Source organism: Mobula birostris, chromosome 1 (assembly GCF_030028105.1).
Source record: "Mobula birostris isolate sMobBir1 chromosome 1, sMobBir1.hap1, whole genome shotgun sequence".
NCBI classification, from domain to species: domain Eukaryota; kingdom Metazoa; phylum Chordata; class Chondrichthyes; order Myliobatiformes; family Myliobatidae; genus Mobula; species Mobula birostris.
The window spans coordinates 234,384,798-234,410,485 of record NC_092370.1 but is presented as its reverse complement, the minus strand read 5'-3'; the positions used below and the strand labels follow the sequence as shown (position 1 = coordinate 234,410,485).

The 25,688-nt window shown below is 45.7% G+C and overlaps 1 protein-coding gene across 3 annotated transcripts in view; it reads right to left on the bottom strand.

Moving 5' to 3' along the window:
• The window catches only part of LOC140205884 (acetyl-coenzyme A synthetase 2-like, mitochondrial), an 88,587-nt gene that overhangs the window by 25,339 nt on the left and 37,560 nt on the right, over positions 1 to 25,688 (bottom strand). For all 3 annotated transcript variants that reach the window (XM_072273735.1, XM_072273728.1, XM_072273745.1), the window contains exons 5-8: positions 21,660 to 21,812; positions 13,654 to 13,801; positions 8,128 to 8,265; positions 4,534 to 4,626 (exon numbers count right to left, since the gene is read on the bottom strand). In XM_072273735.1, the coding sequence (XP_072129836.1) occupies positions 4,534 to 4,626; positions 8,128 to 8,265; positions 13,654 to 13,801; positions 21,660 to 21,812 (532 nt within the window). The remainder of the gene's footprint in view (positions 1 to 4,533; positions 4,627 to 8,127; positions 8,266 to 13,653; positions 13,802 to 21,659; positions 21,813 to 25,688) is intronic.

Sequence of the window (25,688 nt, the reverse complement as noted above, 5' to 3'; positions counted from 1 at the left end):
CCCATCAGGACAGACTTTCAAGAACTCTTTACATCTCATGTACTCAGCATTATTTTCTATTTGCATAGTGCGTCTTCCTTTGAACACTGGTTGTTTGTCCACCATCTGTTTGTACATAGATTTCATATACAAAGTATAGACATATAGATTTCATATACAAAGTAAAGACATATAGATTTCATATACAAAGTTAGACATCTTTGATGATAAATTTAGTTTGAACTTCGACACTCCTGCTGCATTCCGGCTAAATTTACCCTGAGCCTATGATAAATTATCCAGCTATGACGGTGCTGTTTGTGGGAGTGTCCTGTAGCCAGATATGCTGTACTTCAGCTATAGTTCATGAGTCACAGAGCAACTTGGACCATCTCCAGCTTTGAAGTGACACAATATAAATATACCTCTTTCCTGGAAGTAATTTGGAAGTTGTGTATCTCGGGTAGTCAACAGCTGGTTGAGTTGTTCTTGCCGACATCCATCTCATCATTTTTTTTATATAACTTGATCACATATTTTTCTAGGTGATTATGCACATCGGAGTTAAGCATTCAGACCATACATTTCCTGTTTTGCCTGGCGATAGACCATGCCACTGGATGGTTGATTGGTGGCCAGTAACTGACTCTTTGTAGTCTATATTTTGGGCATCAAATGCTCAAGTGTGCTGGTTGTTGGGAGAACTTGACCTACAGGCAAGCCTCCACACAGGAGCAACTTTTCCTCCTCCATGAATGCTTAAGGCGGGGGGGGGGGGGGAACGATCAAGTTATAAAACAGGAACGAGATGAATGCTGCAATTAAATTGCCAAGATCGGAGAACAACTAAACCCAACGACATCCTTTCTGTTTACCACACAGAATAGCTATCACACTGTGGTCCATCATTGCACAGACCTCCAACGTCACACCGTGGAGTGGAACGGTTTCCAATCTGCCCCAACTCCATCCATTCAGAAAGACACCACACTTTCACCAATGCTGACTGCCACATCTATTTATGTCGAGGGTTCCACAACGTGCCAATTCCAACCACGGCTGCTCAGATCTGAAGCTATGGTTCAACTGCTGTATCAGTGAGTCCAAAGCACCATCAGGGACATCCAGGAAGTAGCAGATTGCTCAGGGAAACAGGAACAGTGCAGAACCGACATTCCCCAACTAGGCCCAATCTGCCCCATGTTAGATGGCAGCACAAAACCAGCAATCAAGGATGCTGCTCCTATTGTCAGGACTGCCTAATGAAACTGGAACTCATCTCAATCGATCAACACCCACTTCCGGTGCTCCCAAAGACCTGGAAACCATAGTCTTTGGTTGGCCCTGACAGCCTGCCCTTCCAGCCCTGGAAGGCTGCTGCAAGCAAGTTTCTCGCTGTACCTGGACCGCCAGCACTCTTTCCAGTCAAGATGGCGCCAGCGAGCAATGCTCCCTCGGTCCGCATCTTCCAGATAGCTCACGAAAATATCCTTTTCACTTCTTTTCCGTCTGTTTAAGGTGAATTGTGTTTCTGGGACATTTAAGAGTTAGAGCCTGCGACTTACAGTTTGGAGATTGTTTGAGTGATCTAGCTCTTTGTTGTCTCCGAGAAGATTCAGGGAAGCGAGCACGTACTCGGAAGGTCTCGATGTGAAGAAACTTCAAGACGGGGCACGTGCCAATGTCTTGCCATTTAAAGCTTCCATTAATTCCTGATTAGAGCGTCGAGGCAGATTAAGACACAGAAGCAGATGCGAGGCAGGCGAGAGTCTCAGCGCAGACCGCGGCTTTTTGATCACGGCTGGAGAAGGAGCCTGTGAGTGGCCTGTCGCTGTGTGGCTCGCTGTGGCAAAGGGGTAGGCCTCGCTGCACTCATATGGTACCCACGCTTTCGATGATGCCGTAGGATGGTACCGTGGTTCTGCGTTTATGGATTGGACTACTGCGTTTATAGACTGTCAACTTCTTCTGACTTATGGTTTTTATATTGTGTTTTTTTATTACCCGTCCCTTTTCTGTTTTGTTGTGCGAAGGGAGGGGTTTGGGCGTTGATGTTCTGTTAGCTCTTTCGTGTGGGGGAGGTATTGCTTTCTGAGGGTCCATGTTCTTGTTCCGTTTTGTGTGGGGGGAGGGGGATTTTGGGGGTTGATGATCACGATGCTGTTCTTTTTTTGTACAGGGGGTGTAGATTTGATGTTTCTCTCTGAAACAACTTTCATTTTCTTTCTTATTTTCATAGCTATCCGGCGGACACATGCTTTGATAATAAATGAACCTTTGACCTCACCATACTTGTGATCACAGCCATAAACTCCAAAATTGACCTGGCAGCATGAACTGACAGAGAACCGCAGTTTTCTACCAAAGCCTCGCTTGCCCCTTTATTATGTGCCGTGTCGTATGACATGGGCAATCATGGTCTTTGTATGACCATGACTGTTACTGGAAAATTTTTCTACAGAAGAGGTTTGCCATTGCCACCTTCTGGGCAGTGTCTTTACGAGACGGGTGACCCCAGCCATGATGAATGGTCTTCAGAGACTGTCTGCCTGGTGTCAGAGGTCACATAACCAGGACGTGTCATGTGCACCAGCCGTTCATACGAACATCCCCCACCTGCTCCCATGGCTTCACGTGACCCTGATCAGGTGCTACACCTTGTCCAAGGGTGACCTGCAGACTAGCAGAGGAAAGGAGCGCCTTACACCTCCTTTGGTAGAGATACATCTCTAACATGCCATCCAACTGATTCTATAAAATAACAGAATCTAATTGTGAATTCTTCAAGTTCCCAGTTGCCTGAGAGCGACTGTTTCTTCAAAACACGGATTTCAAAAGTAAATGTGGTTCAAAACTTGCTTGCTTTGCCCTTGTCCTTCTACACTCCTGACTGTGGGGCTAGCGACTGCCCAAATACCATTTATGAATTCACCAGTGACACAGCTGTTAGCCAAATCTCAGATGGCAACAAGGGGACGCATAGGAGCGAGATAGATCAGCTGGCTTGGTGGTGTGGCAACAACAACCTTGCACTCAACATCAGCTATTGGGGACGTCGGGAGGACACACACCAATCCTCATCAAGGAGTCAGCACGGAAAGGGTGGGCAGCTTCGACTTCCTGGCCATCGACGTCTCACAGCATCTATCCTGGGCCCAACACATTAATGCGCTGGTGTATCATGGCTATACTTTGTTTGGAGTTTGAGGATATTTAGTATGTTACCAAAGACGCATGCGTATTTCTGTAGTAGCGAGCATTCTGACTGGTTGCGTCACTGCCTGACATGGAGGCTGCAATGCACAGAATTGGAAAAAGCTTCAGAGAACGGTAAACTCAACCATCTCCATCATGGACATTAGCCTCCCCATCATCAAAGGCATCTTTAATAGGCAATGCCTGAAAAAGTTTGCAACATTATTAAGGACTCTCACTACCCAATTTATTTCCTTTTCCCATTGCTGCCATCAGGGAGGTGGTACAGGAGCATGAAGACCTGCACTCAAAGATGTAGGAACAGCTTCTTCCCCTCCACCATCAGATTTCTAAATGGTTCTTGAACACTACCTCACTATTCCTCTTCTGTAGAAGTGAATGCTGCAGCTCTGCTAGAAAGAGCCCAAGCTTCTCATGGACAAGGGCAACAGGGGTATAACCAGCGACAGGTCACAGCACCCAGTCTTTGAAACAAGTAGCTATTTCTTCATTGCTGCTGGTTATCTAACAGGTCGGGGAGTACGTCACCCGGACCTCAGACAGCTCACCCCCACCCGCACTCTGAAATGCCAGCTTCACCAGCCATGTTGGCGTATGAAGAACAACCCCAGGCTTTTGTAACTCTGCTGCCCACTCCAATACTTATCCACTGATTGACATCTCTAGAGTTCAAGTTCAAGGTGACTGTCTTTCTGCCGTACACACATATACCGCTAAACTTAATGAAGTTCCTCCGGGCCAGGGGGAACAATACCGTACATACAACTCACACACAACGCATAAAAGTAATATGACCACAAATAAATTAACAAGTAAAAATATATTCCAGAAGATTGACTTTAGCATGAAGTACATTATGGACACAAGTTAAAAAGTAAATGGTATAATACTAGTGGCGCTTCATACATGTTGAGACCTGGGTGGTAGAAGAGAGTTCAATGGGTCTCACAGCCCGGAGAAAGAAGCTGATTCCCACCCGAACAGGGCTTGTCCTAATTCTGCAGAACCTCCAGCCTGATGGTAGGGGGGTCAAAGTGATTATGGGGTGGCTAGGAGGGATCACTGACAATGCTAAGGGCCCTGCACATGCAGCAGTCCTGACAAATCAGATGGGCAGAAGAGAGACCCCAGTGTTCCTCTCAGCAGTCCTCGCAATACATTATAACAGCAGCTGTACATCAGAAATGCAAAGTGACTTCCCATTCCCATTCTAACATGGTCAGCACGGATGAGTTGGGCCGAGGGGCCTGTTTCCAAGACTATTAACTCTATGACTTTAATAAACACATTGGTTCCCCACGGTATCTCAAGCAACTGACGAAAGAAGCAGCCTCTTACCTGTCTGCCACCAGGTATCCATCACTGGACATCTGCTGTCTCCAACTACCCGGTAATACCAGTCCCATGCCTCAGAATTGATAGGTTCACCAACTGAGAATCAGTCAGAACAAGAAAATTAATTTCATTCTATTGAATGAGGCCCCAAAATCAACATCCTCAGAACACTGTAACCATGGTTACCAAACGAGGGCCCAAGGCCTTATCACCTAAAGCTGGTGTCCAGTTAACGGCAGCAACCTTAGCAGCACTGATGTACAGAGGGACCTGGAGGTGCAAGTACGGAGCTCCCTGAAGGTCGCATCACAAATAGGCAGGGTGGTAAGAATTAGGTATACTTGCTCAAACATTAGCCCATTGACTACAACATTTTTGAAGTCATATTGCAGCTGTCCTAAGATTTTGTTTAGACCACATTAGGAGTACTGTGTGTAGTTCTGGTCGCCACATTACAGGAAGGATGTGGAGGCTTCAGAAAAGGTACAGAAGAGGTCCACTAGGATGCTGTTTGGATTAGAGAGAATTAACTACAAGGAGAGGTTGGACCAACTTGGGGTTGTTTCTCTGGAGCAGAGGCTGAGGGGTGACCGAATGTAAGTGTGAACCTGGGTCCCTGGCATTGTAATAGCATTATACTAACCAAAAGAATTTTTTTAAATGCTGAGGTGATTGGATGGGTTGAAGTAATACCATGGTAGAAGTTTATAATCTTACAAGAGGAGCAGATAGTCAGAATCTCTTTCTTTTGGTAGAAATGTCAAATATTAGAGGCATAGAAGTTGTGGCAAGGCAAAGGTTAAGATGATGTGCCGAGAGTCAATGTGCAGACAGTGTATGATCATCCAAGCTGAATGTGCCTTTGAGAACCTAGTTCCTCTTTATACAATCTCCTTCTTCAAGCCCAGCACTTAGGTAACCAGACAAGGTAAGATAAAACTTCATTTATCTCAAAGGAAATTATTGTTGCAAGGTTGCTCAGTCAGAAATAGATACTTTAAAATACAAAATGTAAGCATTGAGGCTTGGAAAAAATACAGAGTGTGCATTAAAAAATAATAGTGCAAAATACAGATGAGCAATGAAACCATATACTTATATACATAAGGAGGAGGAGGAGATGTAGTCTTATAGCCACAGGGAGAAAGGGTCTCCTGTGGTCTTCAGTGATGCACCTCGGTGGAATCAGCCGGTTACTAAAGCTGCTCCTCTGTTTGTCCAGTGTGTCATGGAGGGGGTGAGAGGGCTTGTCCATAATGCTCCGTAGCTTCTGCAGCATGCTCCCCTCAGACACAACCACCAGGGAATCCAAACAAGAGAAAATCTGCAGATGTTCCACCCCTAGAACAGAACCAGCCTTCCGCACAAGCTTACCGATCTGCTTGGCATCTGCTGCTCTCACCCTGCTGCCCCAGCAGACTACAGCATGGAACAAAATGCTGGCCACCACTGAGTCGTAGAACATCTGCACCATAGTACTGCAGATGTTGAATGACCGGAGCCTCCTCAGGAAGTACAGTTGGCTCTGTCCCTTCTTGTACAGAGCCCCTGTGTTTTTAATCCAGTCCAGTTTATTGTCCAGGTGAGTTCCCAGGTTTTTGTAGTCCCAGACGACTTCCACAACCGTTCCCTTGATGGAGATGGGAAGGCAGGGTGTTTTCACCTTCCTGAAGTCCACTACCAACTCCTCTGTCTTAGTGATGTTGAGCTGCAGGTGATTCAGCCCACACCACTCAACAAAGTCCACCACTCTTCTGTACTCAGCCTCTTGACCCCGGCTGATACAGCCCACAACGGCCGAATCGTCTGAAACTTCTGCAGGTGGCAGGAATGAGTTGTATCTGACGTCCAAGGTGCAGATGCTGAACAAGAAAGGGGACAAGGACAGTCCCGAGTTGCCCCTGTGCTGCTAACCATAGTATCTGATACACAGCTCTGCAATCTCACATACTGTGGCCGTCTGGACAGGTCGTCTGTAATCCAGGACACCAGTGGAGCATCCACCTGCATCTCCGTGAGCTTACTCCCTGGTAAAGCAGGTCGTATGGTGTTAAAAGCAGCGGAGAAATCAAAGGACATGATTCTCACAGTGCTGCCTGGCTCATCCAGATGGGTGTAAGCCCATTGAGGCAGGATGATAATGGCGTTCTCAACTCCAATATGTGGTTGGTCAGCAAACTGCAGGGGATCCAGTGATGGATTTATGATGGTCCAGGGGTGTGTCAGGACCAGTCTTTCTATTGATTTCATAACCTGTGAGGTCAGTGCCGAGGGTCTGTAGTCGCTGGGCGTGGTGGGACATGCCTTCTTGGGTACTGGAACCAGGCAGGATGTTTTCCATAGTAGGGGGACCCTCTCCATGCTCAGGCTCAGATTAAAGATGTATTGAAAGACTGCACCCAGCTGAGTAGCACACACCTTGAGTGCCCATGGGCTGATGCCATCTGAGCCCACGGCCTTGCCTGGGTGAAGCCTGCTGAGCTCTCCCCTTCCCTGCTCAGCAGTGACGGTCCACGTGTCTGTGCTCGTTGGCTCTCCGGTGTCCTCTCCAAGGGCAAGGGGTGAGAGGGAGGGAGCGGGGGTGGGGGGTGGGGTGGATGGGTTGTAGAAAGGTAAACAGAAGCCTCCTCATCAAACCTGCTGAAAAACCAGTTTAACCCATTGGCCCTGTCCCAGTCCCCTTCAATCATGGTGTCCCTGGTCTTTGTGTAGCCTGTGATCGTTTTCATACCACTCCACGCATCCTGTGTGTTGTTCTGCTGCAGTTTCCTCTCCAGCGTCCTCCTGTAGCAGTCCGTGCCCTGGGCAATCTTCTCCCTTAGTTCCCTCTGAAGCAGCCTCATCTCCTCCCTATCTCCACCTCCGAATGCCCTCTTCTTCCTGTTCAGAATGGCTTTGATGTCTTTGGTCACCCAAGGTTTATTGTTTGGGAAACAGCACACCATCCTAGTTGGTACGGGCACGCAGGAGAGGAGCTACAGGGGCGCGGGCAAGTGGGAGACGAGCTACAGGGCACGGGCACGTGGGAGAGGAGCTACAGGGGTACGGGTATGGGTACGGGCACGCCGCAGAGGAGCTACAGGGGTACGGGCACGTGGGAGAGGAGGTACAGAGGTGCAGGCACACGGCAGAGGCGCTACAGGGGTACGGGCACACGGCAGAGCAGTTACGGGATACGGACACGCGGCAGAGGAGTTATGGGTACAGGCACATGGCAGAGGAGCTACAAGGGTACGGGCACAAAATGCTGGGAGAACTCAGCAAGTCAGAAAACATCTGTTTAGAGGAATAAACAACTGATGTTTCAGGTCATGACTCTTCATTAGGGCTACAAGGAAATAAAAGGAAGCAATAGGATGTTTCAATGAGATTGCTCTGCTGAGAGCTGGCATGGACTCAATGGGCTGAATAGCCTCCTTCAGTGTTGTTATAAATAAATAAATTACAGCCCATCTGCCCTCTTCCGTCAGAGTCCTGGTCAACCAACATGGCCAAAAGCAGATGACAATAGCTGTCTCTGGAAGCAACAGTGATTAAACATGCAGGAAGGGTGATGTATAAATGCAAGCCCTGTACTCCAAGGGGCTGCAAACTGACCTGAGCCCAGTACTTTCAGCGAGGACCGGTCGTGTGACTTCACCCACTCGTCCCCGTACTTGAGTAGCAGACGGATTGCGGTAGGTGCCCCGTAGAACTGGTTGATCTTCATCCTCTCAACCATCTCCCAGTAACGGCCTGAAACACAGGGCACAGATGCAAAGGGTCACTGAGCAGATGGAACCCACGAGCAAAAGCCCACCACTGGCACCTTGCATCCCTTGATCCTGAGTCCTGCCGGACTGTTTGAGCCAGGAAGTCACAATGAACCCAAGCAAACTCACCATCAAATTCCGAGTCTGAACTCTGTGGGTTCAAGTGCAACCTTTAAGGGAAGTTTGGATAAGTACATGGATGGGAGGGGTCTGGTCCAGGTGTGGACCGATGGCACTAGTTCAGCATTGTGTTGATTGGGCTATAAGGGCCTGTTTCGGTGTTGTAGTGCTCTTTGGCCTCCCTCTGCAACAGGATCCTTCGCTTCCTGACCAACCAACCATAATCAGTAAGGGTGGGCAACAGCACACTTATCTCCCACATTGTTCACTCCTCTCCCCATGGCACTGAGGCTATGAAAACTGCCCCAGTTGCTCTGCTCTATACCCACTAATATGATGAACTGATACCGAGGCTTCGGGCCTACTCCGGGGTTCGGACCTAACGACTCATTTTGGTTCAGAAATTTGTTGCTTGCTTTTACTGTTTGCATGATTTGAGTTTTTTCTCTATTTCTCTGCGCATCGGGTGTTGGTCTTTTTTTTAATTGAGTTCTTTCAGGTTTCTTGCTTTGTGGCTGTCTGTAAGCAAACAAATCTCAAGTTGTATAATTTATACATTATTTGGTGATAAATGTACTTTGAAACATTGTGGGTTGAAAAGCTTGTACTGTTCTGCCTGTTTTATGTTCTATGTTTCCGCTGAAGTTGGGTGAGACTAGAATTAGAGGTCATAAGTTAAGATGAACTATTTAGGGGAACCTGAGGGGGAACTTCTTCACTCAGAGGGTGGTGAGTATGTGCAGCGTAATTTCAGGCTGAGGTGGTGGATGCAGGTTCAGTTTCAACATTTTAGAGAAATTTGGCTAAGTACATGGATGGGAGGGCTAAGGTCCAGCTGCAGATTGATGGGACTAGTCAATAATAGTTCAGCATGGACTAGATGGGCTGAAGGGTCTGTTTCTACACAGTAGTGCTCTGACATCATGTTCTATGTAAATTAAGATCACAACACTTCCCCGCCATTCAATATGAACGTGGCTGATCAATGTTGGTCTCAATTTGGACTGAGATCAGTTGGCATTCTTAAAAGTTAGAATGTTGCCACGATGCAAGTGCTAAATCTCAGCAACACCCTCCAGTGGATTGCAATCGTTCCATTATTAATCCAGTTACACGAGGACATTGAAACCAGAAAACAGAGGAAGCTGGGCTCTTATCAGGTTATTTTCAGGATCAAATCAACAGCTGGTAAAAAAGTCAACCATTCTGTGAATCCATGGGCACAATGTGCAAAATTCATCCTTTGTGCCTCAGTGGACTCAAATCCTTCCAAAGTAGAACTAGATTATTTTGCAATTTTTTTAAAAAAACTGTTCCAGGGGCAGAGAGCAATGCAAAGATTCTAGACAGTGGTCCCAGAGGATTTACAACATTCACTTAATCCTGCTGATGGCAATCTCTGAGCGACACAAAGTATCTGTTTGAAAAGCACTCTCTTCACATGGGCTCCAACACACAAGAGGCTGGAGGAAATCAGCAGGTCAGGCAGCATCTACGGAAATGAATAACCAGTTGACGTTTCTGGCCGAGATCCTTCATTAGGGGTGAGAACCCTCATCAGAACCCATCACTACTGTTCCACCCTGGTTCCTGAGTTCTCCCATGGCATTCTGAGACCCCTGCCTGCCTCCTCATTGGATATGAGACATAAAGGACCCTGACAGGCAATACCAAGGGAGAAGAGAAGAGGTTTCCCTGTGGCTTTTCGTATTGCAGCTCTACAAAACTCTGGTTACACCACACTTAGGGTATTGTGTTCAGCTCTGCCCACACCATTACAAGAGGATGTGGAAGCTTTAGACAGGATGCTGCCTGGATTTGATTAGATTAGATTCAACTTTATCGTCATTGTGCCGAGTACAGATACAAAGCCAATGAAATGCAGTTGGCATCTAACCAGAAATGCAAAGAATATTGTTAGTTACAAAATAACTGCAATAAAAAGTAAGTGCCACAGCACACAAATATAAAAGTACTGAGACAGTACAATATGGGTGCAACACACACAAAACATGCTGGTGAACGCAGCAGGCCAGGCAGCATCTATAGGAAGGGGTACAGTCAACATTTTGGGCCGAGACCCTTCGTCAGGACTAACTGAAGGAAGAGCTAGTAAGGGATTTGAAAGTGGGAGGGGGAGGGGGAGATCCGAAATGATAGGAGAAGACAGGAGGGGGAGGGATGGAGCCAAGAGCTGGACAGGTGATTGGCAAAAGGGATATGAGAGGATCATGGGACAGGAGGCCTAGGGAGAAAGAAAGGGGGAGGGGGGAAGCCCAGAGGATGGGCAAGGAGTATAGTGACAGGGACAGAGGGAGAAAAAGGAGAGAGAGAAAAAAAATGAATAAAAATAATAAATAAATAACGGATGGGGTACGAAGGGGAGGTGGGGTATTAACGGAAGTTAGAGAAGTCAATGTTCATCCCATCAGGTTGCCTGAAACCTCGAATGTACCTCTTCCTATACATGCTGCCTGGCCTGCTGTGTTCACCAGCAATTTTTATGTGTGTTGCTTGGAATTCCAGCATCTGCAGATTTCCTCGTATTTGCGACAATATGGGTGCAATATTGCTTAGCGCTGTGATGTGAGGTCCAGCAGGGTCACAGCTCCCGCACCAGCAGGCACAGAAAGAGCTTCTTCCCTGAGGCTGTGACACTGCTGAACCTCACATCACAGCGCTAAGCAGTATTACATCCGTATTGTACTGTCTCAGTACTTTTATATTTGTGTGCTGTAGCACTTTTTTTATTCACAGTTATTTTGTAAATAACACTATTCTTTGCATTTCTGGTCAGATGCTAAGTGCATTTCATTGGCTTTGTACTCAGCACAATGACAATAAAGTTGAATCTAATCTAAGCCTCAGGGAAGAAGCTCTTCCTGTGCCTGCTAGTGTGGGAGCGGAGGCTCCTATAGAGCCTACCAGACGGGAGGACAGTAAAAAGTCCATGGTTAGGGTGAGATGCATCCTTGATAATGCTTTTCGCCCTGCCCAGGCAGTGTTTATGGTAGATGTTCTCAATGGTGGGCAATTGGGTGCCAATAATCCGCTGGGCAGTTTTCACCACACGCTGGAGTGCTTTGCGGTCTGATACGGGAAAATTGCCATACCACACTGAGATGCAGTTGGTGAGTATACTCTCAATGGTACAGCGGTCCGTCAGTATCCTGGGACAGAGGTGAGCTTTCCTGATGCTCTGCAGGAAATAAAGGCGCTGTTGTGCCTTTTTGATCAGGATGAGGAGTTCAGGGACCAGGTGAGATCCTTGGAAATGTGGACACCAAGGAATCTGAAGCTTGATACACGCTCCACTACAGCTCCATTAATGTAGATGGGGATGTGAGTGTGGCTCCTAGCATGCCTTAAGTCCACAATGACCTCCTTGGTCTTCTGGGTGTTAAGAGTCAGGTTGCTGTCGGCACACCACGTGGCCAGGTGCTGGACCTTGTCCCTGTAGACCGTCTCATCATCCCCTCTGATCAGGCCAACCACCGTGGTGTTGTCTGCGAACTTGATTATGGAGTTAGAACCGTGTACAGGAACGCAGTCATGGGTGAAAAGGGAGTACAGAAGAGGGTTCAGCACACAGCCTTGAGGCACGCCGGTGTTCAGGGTGAGAGTGGAGGAGGAGAGGTTGTCTAATTTAACAGATTGGGGTCTGTTAGTCAGAAAGTCCAAGGTCCAATTGCAGAGGGATAAGCTGATACCAAGCTGGCGAAGTTTGGTGATCAGCTTGGAGGGGATCACAGTATTGAATGCCGAACTAAAGTCAATGAACAGCATTCTGATGTAAGAGTTGGGGCTGTCCATGTGGGTCAGGGCAGAGTGAAGTGCCGTGGAGATGGTGTCCTCTGTTGACATGTTGGTGCAATAGGTAAATTGATGGGGGTCCAGGGTAGTGGGCAGACTGGATTTCAGATGTGATAGCACCAGCCTCTCAAAACACTTTGCCATGATAGGGGTGAGTGCAACTGGGCGGAAGTGGAGGCAGTGAAGGCCGGTGGCAGTGGAATGCTTCGGCACTGGCACGATGGTGGCAATCTTGAAGCTTGTGGGGACAACTGCCTAGGCCAGGAACAGATTAAAAATGTCCATGAAGACCCAGGCTAACTGCCCTGCACAGACTCTGAGCACACGGCCAGGTATTCCGTCCGGACTAGCTGCCTTCCGTACATTCACCCTGCTCAGGGTGGAGCAAACATCGGAGGTGGAAAGTGAGAGAGGCAGTTCACCAGGTGGGAGATCCGCTTCAAGGGTGACCTCCTTGTTCTCTCGGTCAAAGCGAGCGTAAAAGTAATTAAGCTCATCAGGGAGGGAAGCAGAGCTGGAAGGGGGCACAGTACTAGGTGGTTTGAAGTCTGTAATGACCTGTATGCCATTAGAGAAAATATCCTAGCCAATCTTTACTATCCGACCTCAGCGAAGCTGGTCATTACCACACCACGGTCTATGGGATCTACTATGCTCAACCAGGCCCATATTACAGTAATGATTCCTTGTTCGCAAAACACTCCGACCCAATGAGATAACAAAGAGAATGACCTTTTCACTTTGATATCCCTCACTGCAATGTCAGCTGTCTATTCCAACAGCAATTTAGATCAGTCAACTGCTTCATTGTGGACCAGGAGTCATAAAAAGGCCAGGCCAGATAAGCAAGGCAAGGTCTTTCTCTCAGAGGGACTCATTTAGGAAATTACATGACTTCTTACCATGATCTGTCTTTAATTTTCATTTAATATCATCTTATTTAATCCATATTCTCAAAACTGACTAGAAAGTCTGAGATGACAAATTGGAATTTTAACTCGTGTTCTCAAGATTATTGAAACTATTACATCAGAATGAGGGAAGAAGTGGCTGGGGAATGCTGTGTTGGGGATTGGGGGAGGGAAGGGTGGGGGAAAGGAGGGAGGGAGGGGTTGGGAATGAAGGTTGGGGCTGTGGGGAAGGGAGGAGTTAGAGAATGAAGGGAGGGTTTGGGGAATGGAGGGAGGGGCTGTGGAGGGAGGGAAGGGTTAGAGAATGAAGGGAGGGTCTGGGGAATGGAGGGAGGTTTAGAGAATGGAGGGAGGGAGGGTTTGGGGAATGGCAGGAGGGAGGGAGGATTCGGGGAATGGAGGGAGGAAGGGTTTGGGGAATGGAGTGAGGGAGGATTTGAAAAATGGAAGGAGGGGCTGGGGAAGGAAGATCACTGAGCCTGTGGACAAAAGGAACGCAGCAACAAGTACGATCTTGTTGTCCTGACCTGGGTTGGGGTAAACAGGGGTGCTCTCAAACAGCACAGTGGTTCCTCCATTACACAGGGGCCCATACACAGCGTAACTGTGGCCGGTTATCCATCCAATGTCTGCGACACAGCCAAACACATCGCCATCGCGGTAATCAAACACGTACTGCAGAGAGATCAGGAGAAAGGCAAGCACAGTATTATCTCGGAGCATCACGCAGTCATGCACAGCTCTTCATTGAAAATACAACCAAACTCAGCGGTCAGCATAACGCTCTACGGCGCCAGCTATAAGATCAGGGTTCGACTTCCTCTGCAGTCAGTAAGGAGTTACATGTTCTGCCGGAGACCGAGCGGGTTTCTTCCAAGTGCTCTGGTTTCCTCCCACATTTCATATCCCTATCCGTGCAGGTTAGGGATAGTGAGCTGTGGGCATGCTATGTGGCGACACTTGTACTGTACAAGTCCACAATTTATTTATTGATATACAGTGCGGCCCGTCGAGATGCACTGCCCAGCAATAACCCAACTTAATCTTACCCGAATTTACAATGACCAACTTACCTACCAACCGGTACGTCTTTGGATTGTTGGAGTACCCAGATGAAACCCACGCGGATGAAACCCACACGGTCACGGGGAGAATGTACAAACTCCTTACAGGCAGCACTGGGAATTGAACCCAGGTCACCTGTACTGTAAAGCATTGTGCTAACTACTACACTACCCTGCCACCCATGTGACCATTGGAGCTAATCGGTCTCACCATCACCCACCCATTTACACTAATCATACACTCGTCTAATTTTTTTTCTCTGTACAATCTCATGAACTCCGCTCTAGAATCTACCACTGATCTATAGTGGAGGGGGATTTCACCAACAGTGAACAGTTAACCTACCAAACTGCATGCCCTGGGACTGTGGGAGGAAGCTGCAGTACCAAGAAGAATCCCCTGCAGTGGGAAGTTAATCAGCCTTTTATCTAATTCAATTTCATACAGTGAGGTTTAACTGGAGTTAACCTTTATAATGGTGAATCACCTCAAGCAAGGAGCATTTCTAACAAACCCTCAGGATTCTTAATTGTTTTGTAGCAATGAGTTTCTATGTAGCTTAGGCACAGTCACTGAGGTATCCAAACAGCCAACAAATTTTGATGTCAATTCACAACTTCAAAACCAGTTGAACAGCTTGGGTCTGCATTCCACACCTACCCTGATGCTTGTATTGGTCAGAGTCACAAAGAAAAGGATATAACTACTAAACATAGGGCTGCTTATTTAAACTGGGGTATACGGAAATTTCTTATCTCAGAGACAGGTGTATTCTGGATTTCTCTGCCCCCTGAGGTTGGTGGAGGCCAAATCATTAGATGAAATTAAGGTGAAATTAGATAAATATTAGAGTTGAGGATTCGCCAAGACGTTGGAGAGGCTGGATTTGGAGTATGTGTACAATTCTGGTCACCTGCTTACAGGAAAGTATCAATAAGCTTGAAAGCCTGCAGAGAACATTTTACAAGGATGTTGCCCGGACTTGAGGAACATCCTTGAGGAACATCTAGCCTGGGCTAGAGATTGAATAGGTGAGGGTGTTATTCCCCGAAGCACAGGAGAAAGAGAGGAGATCTTGTGGAGGTGCACAAAATTATAAGGGATACATGTATATATAGGGTAAATGCATGCAGGCATCCCTCAGGTTAGAAAAGATTAGAACCAGATTTAGAACCAGATGTCATAATTTTAGGGTAAAAGATGCAATACTTGAGGGGAATCTGAGGAGGAATTTTATCACTGATTGTGGAATGAGCTGCCAGTGGAATTGGTACATACAAGTTCAATTGCAACTAGTTAGGAGAAGTTTGGATAGGTACATGGATGAGAGGGGTATGAAGGGCCATGATCCAGGGGCAGGTTGAATTGAATTGAATTGACTTTATTTCTTACATCCTTCACATACATTGAGTAAAAATCTTTACGTTATGTCTCCATCTGAATGTGCAATGTGTAAACTATAGTAATTTGTAATAAATAGTATGTACAGTAAGATATATAACAGAGCAGTCAATATAGCTTAGAAAGACGATTGCGGCAGTGCGAATTAATCAGTCTGATGGCCTGGTGGAAGAAGCTGTCCCGGAGCCTGTTGGTCCTGGCTTTTATGCTGCAGTACCATTTCCTGGATGGTAGCAGTTGGAACAGTTTGTGGTTGGGGTGAACCAGGTCCCCAATGATCCTTCAGGCCCTATTTATGCATCTGTCTCTGTAAGTGTCCTGAATCCTGGGAAGTTCACGTCTACAGATGCGCTGGGCTGTCTGCACCACTCTCTGCAGAGTCCTGTGATTGAGGGAAGCACAGTTCCCATGCCAGGCAGTGATGCAGCCAGTCAGGATGCTCTCAATTGTGCCCCTGTAGAAAGCCCTTAGGATTTGGGGACTCATGCCAAACTTCTTCAACCGTCTGAGGTGAAAGGCGCGCTGTTGTGCTTTTTACACCACACAGCAAGTATGTACAGACCAAGTGACGTCATACCAAGGAACTTAAAGCTGTTCACCCTCTCAACCCCAGACCCATTGATGTCAATAGGGGCTAGCCTGTCTCCATTCCCCCTGTAGTCCACAACCAGCTCCTTTGTTTTTGAGAGGGACGAAGCAGAGGACTAGGCCCAGCACTGTCCAGATGGGCTGAAGGGCCTGTGTATGTGCTGTATTACTCTTTGACTCTATGAGGTTATGGAGAACTGGCACATATGAGGAGTTGAGGCAGTTTAAGGAGTTGAATGGTGGGACAGGTTTGAAGGGCCAAGTGACGAACTCCTGCTCCTATGTTCTTAAATTCTTGCATTGTGTGTCGCAGCCCAGACACATTCCAAGTGGGCACATCACTGCAGAGTGGGTGAATGTCACAATGTCAAAGGCAAAGTCTTTCAAAACCGAAGTCCCAATATCCTGGTATAGCAATTCCAACACACAGGAGAGCAAGAGGCCACCGAAAGTGATGGACACAGCCGAGACCCTCAGAAGCACAGACTTCCTACAACTGACTTTGCACATTCTCCCCAGGACCATGTGGGTTTCCTCCAGGTGCTCTGGTTCCCACCCACATTCTAAAGATGTGCGAGCTGATTGGTTAATTTGTCACATGGGTGTAATGGGCAGTGCAGGCTCGTTGAGTATGAAGTGTCTTTTACCATACAGTATCTCTAAATAAAAATAGTCTCTCATAACAGATCTCATGCCACTCAATTAAAGGGGAACAAGAAAGTTTTCCTCAGCAGTTCAGGCCAATATATATCCTTAAGCGTAACAGATTTTCTGGTCATTGACACATTGTCCGAAATTTTGGCTCCTATACTTCCTGCCCGATACTAGCAGCTTGACATGGATGGTGGGGATTCCATTCCATTCCATTCCACGTTCCCTACAAATCAAAAAATGTCACTGGCTGTGAGGCAATTTATTCCATAACCACACTCCTAAGATATAGTTTGGGACAGTGATTTCTGGGCATACTATGTTGACACCAGCAGTGTGACAACACTTGCTCAACACATTCCTCGCTGATTTGATAACACAAAATGACGCATTTCACTGTGTTACAATGTACATACTGTATATCCATATGACATAACAGCAGAAATAGGCCACTCGGCCCAAGTCTGCTTCACCATTCAATCACAGTTGATTTATTATCCCTCTCAACCCCATTCTCCTGTCTTCTCCCCGTAACCTTTGATGCCTTGACTAACCAAGAACCTATCATAGAGTTATAGAAAAGCTCAGCACAGAAACAGGCCCTTTGGCCCATCAAGTCCACGCTAAACCATTTAAACTGCTTTGTGCTGGCAGCTCATTCCACACTCTCGCCACCCTCTGAGAGAAGACATTTCCCCTCATGTTCCCCTTAAACCATCAACCTCTGCTTTAAATATACTCAATGACTTGGACTCCACGGTCGTCAATGGCAATGAATTCTACAGATTCACCTTCCTCTGGCTAAAGAAATTTCTTCTCATCTCTGTTCTAAATGGACACCCTTCTATTCTGAGCCTGTGCCCTCTGGTCCTAGACTCACCCACAATAGAACACATCCTCTCCACAGCCACTTTGTCTAGGTCTTTCAATATTCAGTAGATTTCATTGAGATCTTGCCCACCTTATTATTCTAAACTCCAGTGAGTGCAGCCCCAGAGCCAGCAAACACTTCTCATATGTTAACCCTTTTGTTCCCGGAATCATTCTCATGAACTTCCTCTGGACCCTCTGCAATGCCAGCACATCTTTTCTTAAATAAAGGGTTCAAAACTGCTCACGATATTCCAAGTGCAGTCCGATCAACGCCTTATAAAGCCTGAGCATCACCTCCTTGCTCTTGTATTCTAGTCCTCTTGAAATGAATGCTAACTTTGCATTTGCCTTTCTTACCACTGACTCAATCTGCAAGTTAACCTTTAAGGAATTCTGCACGAGGACTCCCAAGTCCCTTTGGACCATTGATTTTTGGAATTTTCTCTGCATTTAGAAAATACTCTACCCTTTTATTCCTTCTACCAAAGTGCACGACAATACACTTCCCTACACAATATTCCACCTGCCACTTCTTTTCCCATTCTCTCAATCTGTCCAAATCCTTCTACAGACTCCCTCTGTCCTCAGCACTACCTGCCCCTCCACTTATCTTTGTATCATCCGCAACACTGGCCACAAAGCCATTAATTCCATCATCCAAATCGGTGACAGATAATGTGGAAAGAAGTGGTCCCAACACCAACCCCTGCAGAACACCACTAGTCACTGGCAGCCAACGAAAAAGGCCACCTTTATTCCGACTCTTTGTCTTATGCCAATCAGCCAATCCTACCCACACCAGTACTTTTCCTGCAATATCATGGGCTCTTATCTTGTTTTGCAGCCTCTTGTGCAGCACCTTGTCAAAGGCCTTCTGAAAATCCAGGGAAACAACATTCACTTACTCTCCTTTGTCTATCCTCCTTGTTGTTTCCTCAAAGAATTCTAAAAGATTTGTCATTTCCCCTTAAGGAAACAATGCTGAATTTGGCCTACTTTATTATATACCTCCAAGTACCCCAAAACCTCATCCCTAATAATGAACACCATCTTTCCAACCACTGAAGTCAAGCTAATTGGCTTATAATTTTCTTTCTTCTGGCTCCCTCCCTTCTTGAAGAGCGGAGTGATATTTTCCAGACCTCCAGAACCATTCCAGAATCTTGTGATTCTTGAAAGATCATTTGCAATACCGCCACAATCTCTTCAGCTATCCCTTTCAGAACCCAGGGGTGTACACCATCTGGTCCAGCTGACTTATCTACCTACAGACCTTTCAGCTTCCCAAGCACCTTCCCATTAGTAATAGCAACAACGCTAACTTCTGCCCCCTGACACTCTTGAATTTGTAGCGTATCGCTGATGTCTTCCGCCGCGAAGATGGACGCAAAATACTTATTAAGTTCGCCTGCCATTTCTTTGTGCCCCATTACTACCTAACCTGTGGTCCAAAATCCACTCTCACCTCTTTTTTACTCTTTATATATCTGAAAAATCATTTGGTATCTTCTTTGATATTTTTGGCTAGCTTACCTTCATATTTCATTTTTTCTCTCTTCATGGGGTTTTTTTAGTTGCCTTCTGTTGATTTTTTAAAAGCTTCCCATTCCTCTAACTTTCACCTAATTTTTGCACTGTTGTATTATATGCCTTCTCTTTTGCTTTTATGCTGTCTTTGCCTTTCCTTGTCCTCCCTTTAGAATACTTCATCTTTGGGTTGTATCAATCCTGCCGAATTTCCCCCAGGAAATCCAGCCAGTGTTGTTCTGCCATCATCCCTGCTGGTGTTGCCCTCCAATCAACTTTGGCCAGTTCTTCTCTCATGTCTCTGCAATTCCCTTTACTCCTCTGAAATAGTGATACATTTGACTTTATCTTCTCCCTCTCAAACTGCAGGGTGAATTATATCACATTATGATCACAGCCTCTCAAGGGATCCTTTACCTTAAGCTCCCTAATCAAATCCGGTCCATTACATAACACCTATTCCAGAATTGCCTTTCCATTGGAGCAGGGGTTCCCAACCCTTCTTATGCAATGGACCCCATTAACCGAGCGGTCCCTGACCCCAGGTTGGGACCCGCTGCCCTGTTCAACCACAAGCTATCCCCTAGACATTTTACAAAGTCCTTCTCATGGGATCCAGAATCAACCTGATTTTCCCAATCTACCCGCATATTGAAATCCCCCATGACTATCATAACATGGCCTTTATTACATGCCTTTTCTACTTCCTGTTGAAATTTATATCCCACATCCTGGCTACTGTTCAAAGGCCTGTATGTAACTCCCATCAGGGTCTTTTTACCCTTGCAGTTTCTTAAGTCTACCCACAAGGATTCTACATCTTCCAATCCTACTGTATGCCAGCTCTAAGGATTTGATTTCATTTTTTACCAACAGCCTCTCCAGCACCTCTGCCTACCTGCCTGTCATTTCGATTCAAGGTGTATCCTTGGATGTTAAGCTCCCAACTATGGTCTTCTTTCAGCCATGTCTCAGTGATGCCCACAACATCATAACTGCCAATCTCTAACTGCATTACAAGATCATCTACCTTATACGATATATCTCGTGCATTTAAATAAAGCACCTTCAGTCCTGTATTCATCACCCTTTTCGATTTTGCGCCCATGTTACACTGCAGCTCATCCCACTGACTTATTTTTGGCTTATCACCTGCCTGGCAATCCTCACAGTTTCACTACACACTGCCTCTGTTTGTAAACCAACTGCCCATCCTCAGCCCTATCACTCTAGATTCCATACCCTATCCTACTTAGTTTAAACCCTCCCTAACAGATGTAGCAAACCTACCCACGAGGAAATTGGTCGCCCTCGGGTTCAAAGTTCAAAGTACATATAGGTCACTATATACAACCCTGAGATTCATCATCTGGCAGGCATATTCAATAATCCATGGTAGAATAATAACCATATTAGTTCAGGTGTAACCTGCCCTTTTTGTACAGGGCCACATCTTCCACAGAAATGAGAACCACTGCCCTCTGCGTAACTTTCTCAGCCACTCATTCTTCTGTACCATCATGTGACAAATAAAGCTGATATTTAGAAGTTTATCTTTAATAGAGGAGCAGGGATCTATATAATCCAAGTCCTTTGTTTCTAAACTCATGTGGCCCATGTTTACCAGAGCTTGGACCAGTCTCAAATTCTGACCTCTGGAACTGGGTACTCTCTGGCGCTTTGCGGTCTCTGAGGGAGTTCGGTGAGGTTTTGAGTGAAGCCTGCGGCCTGGAGACAGGGCATGAGCACATGATCGACTCCATTTCCCACTGATCTCACTAATTAAAGCATCAAGCACGATTGAGATCAACTAGGATGAAAGCAGAAAGTGAGTGGGTGTTCAGCGCTGTCTGCCTGCGTCTGACCGGTCTCTCGCTCCCTCACACTTGCTGCTACCAAAGGAAGATGCCTGCGTTTGAACTGGTCTCTCTCTCTCCCTCTCGCTCGGTGCTGCCAACACAGCGCTAAATTGAACTGAATTAAACTGAACATTCCTAGACTGTTTTAACAACTCTGTAGTTTGACGTTTTATATTCTATGTTTTTTACTCGGTTTTTTTGCTGTTTGCATGATTTGTTCTTTTTTCCGTGTTGGGAGATTGATGTTTATCTTTGAACGGTTTCCATGGTGTTTCTTTGTTTTGTGGCCGAATGCGGAATCTCAGAATTGTATACTGTATCCAAACTTTGATAATGAATGTACTTTGAATCTTTAACTAATTACTAATGATTGTGATATTATAATAAAGTTTTAAAAGGGGATAAAGAAGTTCATTAGTTCATACCCACTACAAGTTAACAAAGGAATGTTATGGGCACATGGGATACCGTGTATATTTTTAAATCTTTCTGCAGATCTATTGTGAATTTCCAACATTTTCTGTCCCTACCTCAGATCCCCAGCATTCACAACCCTCCCCATCGCTTACCCTGTGTGTGACTGAAGCATAGAGCAGGTAGCCAGCTTGTGTGTGCACGATGCCTTTGGGCATCCCAGTGCTCCCAGAAGTGTACAACAGGAACAGCATATCCTCACTCTCCATGGCAACAGCATCACACATTGCTTCTTCTTTCTTCATTTCCTGAGGGGGAAAAAAACACAACACGGTTTAATCACATGATACAGTAAACCATAAGACGTACTAGTTGGTAGGCTAATTGGTGATTATAAATTGTCCTGTGATTAGGCCAGTGTTAAATGGATGGGATACTGAGAAGTGCAGCTGTTTGGGCAGGAAGGCCCTGTTCCTCACTATCGTCTCTAAACACATCGGGACCAGGTCATTTTGGCCCAATTGAGTGGCTGCCCCAATTAGTTGAACTTTTATGGAACTCGTTAAAAACGTATAAAATGAGTAAACTACCATTTAACTGAGTAACAAATTATGTATTTAAATGAAATACAGAATAATTTAGAACACCAGCAATAGTACTACAGCACTATAAGACTGTATTATTTTCTAATAGTTCTCGATGGAGGAATTACATTGCCACGTTCTTCTGATTGATTGTAAATGAACAAAACCAGCACGGACACCTTGTGTAGATAGTGGTCTGCCTTCATACAACACTTTTGACTACTGCATTCTCAGTATCTTCATTTTCATTGTAATATTCAAGATGATTGTTGATATCTTCAAATTCTTTGTCATTCCTAACTTGCTGAAGTAGTGAAATCATTTAATTTTCACTCCCGGCCATTTCTGGCATCTCCAAGCCTGAATGCTTGAAACCACAGTGAACAAAACGGTTCTGATTTGTCTTACTTCTTATTTCTCACCAATTAGTGACAAAAATTTCTGTCCTTTGAACACATCACGGCTAACTGACACTATTTAAAAACTCTTCACTCTAAACATAGCGTAGTATCTAAAGGAAGTAGAAACTGTTTGGCCACAGCTTGTAAAGAGTATTTATTTTCTCCCCATGACTAAGTGGATTTCCTCTAAATATCCTCCCACAGTCCAAAGACATATCAATTGGTAGGTTAATTGGTCATTGTATTGTCCCATGATTAGGCTGGGGTTAAATCGGGGGTTGCTGGGCTCAAGGGGCCAATTTCGCGTTGCGTTACAATCAATAAATAAAGTCTCCAGCCCCAATTAAGTGGCATAGTGTCCCAAATAAACGAAGGAACTCCTGGCTATTTTCTCAACCAGTTTTTGCTCCTCAAGAGTTGTCCCAAGTAAGCAGCTGCCCCAATTAGCTGATAGCCCAATTAACCAGAATCCACTGTAAAATAAATTAGACAATAAGACAGAGGAGTAAATCAGGCCATTCGGCCCATTGAGTCAGCTCTGTCATTCCATTATGGCTGATTTATTATCCCTCTCAACCCCATTCTTCTGCCTTTTCCCAATAACCTTTGACACCCTTACAAATCAAGAACCTATCAACCACTTTAAGTATATCCAATGACTTGGCATCCATAGCCATCTGTGTCAATGAATTCCACAGATTCACTACCTAAAGAAATTCTTCATCATCTATATTCTAAACTTCAGTGATGTTGCTGCTGCTGCTGCTACCGAACGTGTTGGGCGTTATGTTTGTTCTGTTTGTAGGTTTTCATTGGAACATTTTATTGCTGAACCACATTCAATCCTGTGCACATGTGACCTGGTCTGGTTCCTGGTGAACCCCACCCCTCGCATTGTCCACTGGGAATCTGAAGTTCTTTATTCAACCATAAGACAGAGGAGCTTGCTACTCTATTCCATTTCTTCCCTGACCTCTCTTGCATTTTTGAACAGTACCTTGTAATTGGAAAAGCCAAGCATCAACCTCTCAACCAACAAAACTGGCAGATTGCAGTAGTGTACAGTTCTGACCTCGGTACTACAGCAAGGATGTGGTTGCTTTAGAGAGAGCACAAAAGAGATACGTCAGGACCTGGCCTGGAATGGAGGCCTTAACTTATGAGGAGAGACTGGATAGGCTGGACTTATTCTCATTGGAGTGTAGGGGACTGGGGGTGACCTCACAGAGGTCTATAAAATTATGAGGAACATAGATAGTGTAGATAGTTTGAGTTGTTTACCTAGAGCACAGGAGTCTAAAACTGAGAGGGGAGAACTTAAAGGAGACATATGGAGTAGTTTATAAAGATGTTGGGGACCTGAATTATAGGGAAAGGTTGAATAGGTTATAACTTTATTCTCTGGAGCGTAGGAGAATGGGTGGAGATCTTATAGAGGTATATACAATTATGAGGGGTATAGATACGGTAAATACAAGCAGTCTCTTTCCACTGAGATTGGGTGAGACTGGAACTAGAAATCATAGGTTTAGGGTGAAAGGTGAAATATTTAAGGGGAACTTCTTCACTCAGAGGGGGGTGTGAGTGTGGAATGAGCTGCCTGCGGAAGTGGTGGATGCGGGTTCAAATGCACAATTTAAGAGAAGTTTGGATGAGTACATGATTGGGCAGGTATGAAGGGCTGTGCTTCAGGTGCGGATCATAGAATAAGTACAGCACAGCACAGGCCCTTCGGCCCACGTTGTTGTGCCGACCCTCAAACCCTGCCTCCCATATAACTCCCCACCTTAAATTCCTCCGATGGGACTAGGCAGAGTAACAGATCGGCAGGGACTGAAAGAGCTGAAGTGCTGTAGCGTTCAGTGACACGTGTTTCACACAGAGAGCAGTGGTTATATGGAACAAACTGTCAAATTAAGTGGTAGAGGCAGGTATGACTACAAAGTTTAAAAAGTATTTGGACAGGTACTTGGATAGTATAGGAGCGGAGGGATAAGGTCCAATACAGGCAAATGGGATAAGCATAGAAAACCATGAATGAAACCACCAGAAGATTACTATGGCCATTTAAGGAAATGTTAGCCAGCCTGCCTGTCACAGGTACAAACCTTCTACTCAGTAGGGAGAAACCGTGGGGGGACAGGCCATGCTGAGAGAAAATTCTTCATCGCTGACCTTACAGGTAAGGAGCCTGACTTCAACCTCCCTCAAAGTCAGAGAGTCGGGAGAAATGGGCCACACTCAAAATGGGAATCGGGTTAACAGCTCAGTTATCACTAAAGTCAGTGTTGGGACCTCAAATGCATATAATGTCTGGTCAAAGGATTAACGTATGTTTGTTTGTTTAAGGTTCGAAGTAAATTTATTATCGAAGTACAAATATGTCAACATATACAGCCCTGAGAATCATTTTCTTGTAGGCATACTCAATACATCCAAAATGGAATAACAACCATAATAGAATCAGTGAAAGGCGGCACTAACTTGGGTGATCAACCAGCATGCAAAAGACAACAAACTGTGCAAAATACAAAAAGAAATAAATCATAGTAATAATAAATAAATAAGTAATAAATATCAAGAACATGAAATGATGAGTCCTTGAGAGTGACTCCATAAGTTGTGGGAACATTTCAATGATGGAGCAAATGAACTGGAGTGAAGTTATCACCTTTGGTTCAAGAGCCTGATGGTTGAGGATTAATAACTATTCCTGAACCAGGCAGTGTGAGGCCTGAGGCTCTTGTACCTTTTTCCTGTTGGCAGCAAGGAGAAGAGAACATGTCCTGGGTAGTGGGCGTCCCTAATGATGGATACTGCTCTCCGACGACAGCATTTCATGTAGCTGCATGATGGACCAGACCATATCCACTATTTGGAGACACAGTGTGGAACAGGCCTTTCTAGCCCAATGAGCCAAACTGCCCAGCAGCTCAGCAACACACCTGTTTAACCCTAGCCTAGTCACAGGACAATTAACAATGACCAATTCACCTACTAACCGGGACGTCTTTGCACTATGGGAGGAACAGAGCTCCGGGGGAAACCCATGTGCTCACAGGTAGGAACGTACGAATTTCTTCAGGAGGACACTGGAACTGAACTCCAAACTCTGACACCCCAATCTGTAGTAGGGTCACACTAAGCTACCATGGCCAGATCTGCTGATGGTATGATAGACTGGCAAGTTGGCCAGAGG